The sequence below is a fragment of the Arachis ipaensis genome, chromosome B07, assembly GCF_000816755.2.
Source record: "Arachis ipaensis cultivar K30076 chromosome B07, Araip1.1, whole genome shotgun sequence".
Lineage (NCBI taxonomy): Eukaryota > Viridiplantae > Streptophyta > Magnoliopsida > Fabales > Fabaceae > Arachis > Arachis ipaensis.
In genome coordinates, this window is record NC_029791.2 from 7,617,805 (window position 1) to 7,622,198 (window position 4,394).

General features: G+C 38.8%; 1 protein-coding gene across 1 annotated transcript; it reads right to left on the reverse strand.

The window, feature by feature from the left end:
- LOC107606692 lies at window positions 1-1,790 on the reverse strand. Its single transcript, XM_016308726.1, has 3 exons — window positions 1,249-1,790; window positions 570-1,146; window positions 1-474 (listed from the first exon to the last, which is right to left on the reverse strand). Exons 1-3 carry the CDS (start codon window positions 1,788-1,790, stop codon window positions 1-3), a joined length of 1,593 nt encoding a protein of 530 aa, XP_016164212.1.

The window sequence follows — 4,394 nt, forward strand, 5'->3', positions numbered from 1 at the left end:
TCACTTGTTGCTCTCAGAAATGTACTCATCCAACCTTAGTTGTTGAATTGGAGCCAACTTACCCTTGCATTTTCTTAACCTGTGCTTGTTCCCTGCCATTTTTCGCATAATGTAACTTCGAAACTCCTCGCACATAGTTAAAATTGGCTTCTCTCTATACTCCACGATCTTGGCATTCCAAACTTCGCACATGTTATTGGTGATATTGTCACACTTCGGGCCATGGCTAAAGTAAGCCTTCGTCCATGCACCGGGATCAAACTTCTGTAGATACTCCCAAGCATCCTTGTTTACCTTCTTCACAAGCTCCATATTGTCTTTGAACTCTCTCATTGTTGTGCTCTTATCAGCCTTCCAAACTAGTCCTTTTGTGTGCTTGTCCTTAAAGTGCTTGATGAAGTTTTTCCATATATGTAAGACACAATTTCTATGATAGGCTTGTGGCATAACCTCATGCAATGCCTTAGCCAACCCCTGCAATAACAAGTCAGCCAAGAGTTGAATTAACAAGTAAGCACAACACACAAACCATATAACAAAAAGAAAAACAAAGAAGGAATTCATGTTACCTTCTGCTGGTCAGACATGAAGTTCCACCCATTGGTAGCCACCGGACCAAGATCATCGTGCAGGATTGAAAGAAACCATTTCCAGGAATCAGTGTTCTCAGCTTCAACTACAGCAAATGCTATTACAAAGAAACTATTATTGACATCCTGCCCCACAGCTGACAAAAGATGACCACCGAAGTACCCTTTTAAGAAGCATCCATCCAATCCAATCAGATGGCGACATCCCGCCTTGAAGCCTTTCTTGCATGCATCCAGTGAAATATACAACCTATTGAATAGTGGACGACTATCCGGTCGAGGAATTACATCAATCATCCCAGTGGAACCTGGATTGCTTCTGTGTATTTCATTTAAGTAGTCATGTAGCTTTCCATATTGTTCTCGCTCCTTTCCAATTGTTTGCTCTCTAGCAGCTCTCAAAGCTCTGTATATCATCCTGTAATGTATATGGACATTGTAGTTCTGATTCATGTGCTCTAGTGCCTCTTTCGGAGTCATTAGAGGTTGAGTTACCAATCTTTTTACCAATTTACTTGTCACCCAAGCTCTATCAGCCATGTTACTGCTCAAATTTCTGCCACAGTTGTGCTCTCCAATGAATGTCTTGATTTAAAAACTTAGACTCTGACTATTATGAGAGCAAAACACCAGCCATGGACAACCCTCCTCAGCACACCTTGCTCTAATCCTCTTGGGCTCATTCTTCAAATACATAAGCTCTTTACCCTCATATACAAAGTAGTCCTCAAGAGCTTGCTTGAATATTGCCATGGTCTCAAAGTGTTGCCCAACCTGAAACTGAACCTCACCATACTCTGCATCCTCATTGAAGTCAGGATATCTTGCCTTATGCTCCTCATCTGAACTGGATATTGGAGAGTTAAATGTCTCAGATTGGTATGCCTTATCTAGGTCTGAGTCTAATTCCTCAGCCACTGGATCTGAATTAGGCTTATCCCTTACCTCATCATTTGGGTCAACCTCACCTGGCTCATTACCTTGATCTCCACTAGGCCCAGTGTTTGGCACATTGTCTGCTTCTTGTTGGGATAGAACATGTTTTCTTTTTCTTCCAACATACCTTTTTGCCTTCTTCTTCTTAGTCCTAGGAGACATTTCCTCATCATCTATTCCACTAGGTGGCACATTCTTCTTCTTCTTAGGTGTCTGTTGTCTAACACAACTCCTCTTCTTAGTACACTTTTGTCCAGCATCCATTGCCTCTTTCATCCTCACACTAGACTGCTTCTTCCTCACACTCTTCCTCTATACATTATCTTCCTCATCACTACTTCTATCAGATTGGAATCCAGGTAGAGGGGGTTTGTAGGGTTCGTCTTCAGTTGTCTCATATCCGTCATCTGAAGAAGACGAATCTACCTCAACAACATCTGGCCCATATACCGGTTGACTAACATCATGCTCAAAATAAATAACCAGCAAATCAGACTCCATATTCTCCATCTTTTTATCACACATTTCATTAATTTTCTTATCTCCTTTAAGAACATGCAACCCAGACTCTAAATCAGGGGCACTGCCATCATACCAAAACATCTGTTTGTAGCTAGTATACCCTAAACCCTTCAACATCTCCTCCAAATCCTTGAAATTAACATAATCTATGTCTAATGGATGAAATGTCTCAACACTTCCGTCGTGGTAGTATAATGCACCATCTTCATCCCGTTCAAACCAACCCCCATGATGAAAAATAGGGACTACTTCATATGACATCTATTAGAACAATAGTGTGCAGTAATTAGAACTTAGTTAACTACTTTCCTCAGGCCTCATTTTCACATTTTAGAACATGCATGGGATGATCACTAATCCAAATCATTATTAACAAAAACCCAGTTCAGGAAAAATTTTTTTCGAGCAACACAAGCTAACGAAGCTTCAAGAAAAGATAGCGACACTAACCTTAGTAGCGCCGTCAGTTCCTCCGTCTGCAGCACCGTCAACGCGTCCGTGTTGGAACTCTCTGTCAGCTTGCTTGGATGGAAATATTTCGTTCTCTTAGGATTTCTTTGTAATTTTGAGTAGAGAATGAGGGTGATGTATGGTAACTGAAGTGTGCACAAGGGGGAGAATGGAATTTCACCCCCAAACAAGCAAAAGGATGCTTTTCAAAACGACGCCGCTTTGCTGAGTGTGCAGGGGCTTAATTGTCTAAATGCACACAGAGCATTCCACGCAGGATGATCCAACGCCACGTCACGGGCTGCACCTTATAGCTCAGCATTTTTTGACGACTTTGAACGAAAAAACCAACGGAAGGGCTAATTGGTATCACGGAGTATATGGATAGGGGCCGATTTGGTAATTTATAAACATTAGGGGACGTGTAGTCAATTTTCAAAAAGGACAGGGGACGGAAAGAGTATTTACTCATAAGTATTTTAACTTGCTCTATATTACTCTCTTTTAAGAGTCGAGCGTTTATATTTATTTATTTATTTTTTGAAAAAGAAAAAAGCCTTAGCTTTGGGATTTTATCATCAGGCTTTTAATTAGCATATGCATCATAGATCGAACGCCATATATATATATATAGTTTTAGATTATTTATCCCATTTTGCAAAGCGAAAACAGGTCTATATCATGAGTGCATGATCCGAAATAATAGTAAGTGAGAAATGAGATAAAAATTCACAAGTGAGACTTTATTGGTAGGTACTATACGAAGATGTCATCAAGCATTCCCAACTTTAGAAGGGAGCCTATTGAGGGAAAAATAATTACTATCAAGCCAAAGAGCCAAAAAGAGTATAAAACAGATAGCATAAACTTAGTAGGAAAAATCATATCAAACAAAAAAGTCCCTTTTAGAAGCCTTAAAAATGCCATTTTGGAAATATATGGGAACCCAGATAGAGTTTCCATTTCTAAGGTGGGAAGCAACAAGGTGTTGATAAACTTTAAGGACATATAGATAGGTTTGCAGGTTCTTAAAGGGGGACCATTAAACATAAAAGGGCACCTATTAAATCTCCAAGTCACAATATGAATCAATATTGGAGGTCAGCCATTAATACATGGAGTTCCGAGAAGTGTTTGTAGGGTTTTAGAAAGTATTTTGCATGCTTTTAGTTTTGATTATATATAAATACAACTACCTTAGTTATGGAGTGTGCAAAAGTGCTAGTTACAAGTTTAAAATAAATAGCAAGCTCTTTAAAAGAATAAAACCTTAAAAAGGTATAAGAGATGGTGATCTTTTATCATCATACCTTTTCATAATTGCAGTAAAGATTTTCATAGTACTTATGGATAAATTTCAAGCATCAAACTTGCCCGAATTGTCCCAATCATCACGCATCTCCTCTTTTGCGGACGATTATATCCTTTTTGCAGAAGTCAAAGAAGAGGAATTATATCAAAGCATTCTAATTCTAAATAAATACACAGATGACACGGAACAAAAAAAATTTTAAAAATTTGGCATAGTAGTTGAATAGTAGGTACCTATTTAAATAAAGGTTAATATAGAAGAGATAATTAACATGTAAGTTTGGGATAACCTGAAAAAGTATCTCGGATTGCCAGCGCACTGGGAAAGATAAAAAAAATAGTGTGTTGGTATGGCTAGAAAAGAGGATTGACAACAAGATTGAAGGGTGGAAGGAACGACTGCTTAATTAGGCAGGGAAGGAGACCTTGATTAAAGCAGTAATTCAAGTCATATCTAGTTACACTATGAGTATTGTCATGCTGCCCAAATGTTTTTGCCAAAGAATAGGGACAAAAATTGTTAAATTTTGGTAGGCTAACTTTGAGATGGAGAACAGGGTTCATTGGAAGAGCTAGGGCAAGGTA

Bases quoted from the DNA above. Each gene is read 5' to 3' on its own strand.
- LOC107606692 (XM_016308726.1), bottom strand. From the start codon at position 1,790: ATGGATGCTGGACAAAAGTGTACTAAGAAGAGGAGTTGTGTTAGACAA. The intron at 1,147-1,248 runs GTGTGCTGAGGA...CAACTGTGGCAG, and splicing joins CCCAAGAGGATTAGAGCAAG to AAATTTGAGCAGTAACATGG. The intron at 475-569 runs GTAACATGAATT...TTGTTATTGCAG, and splicing joins TCATGTCTGACCAGCAGAAG to GGGTTGGCTAAGGCATTGCA.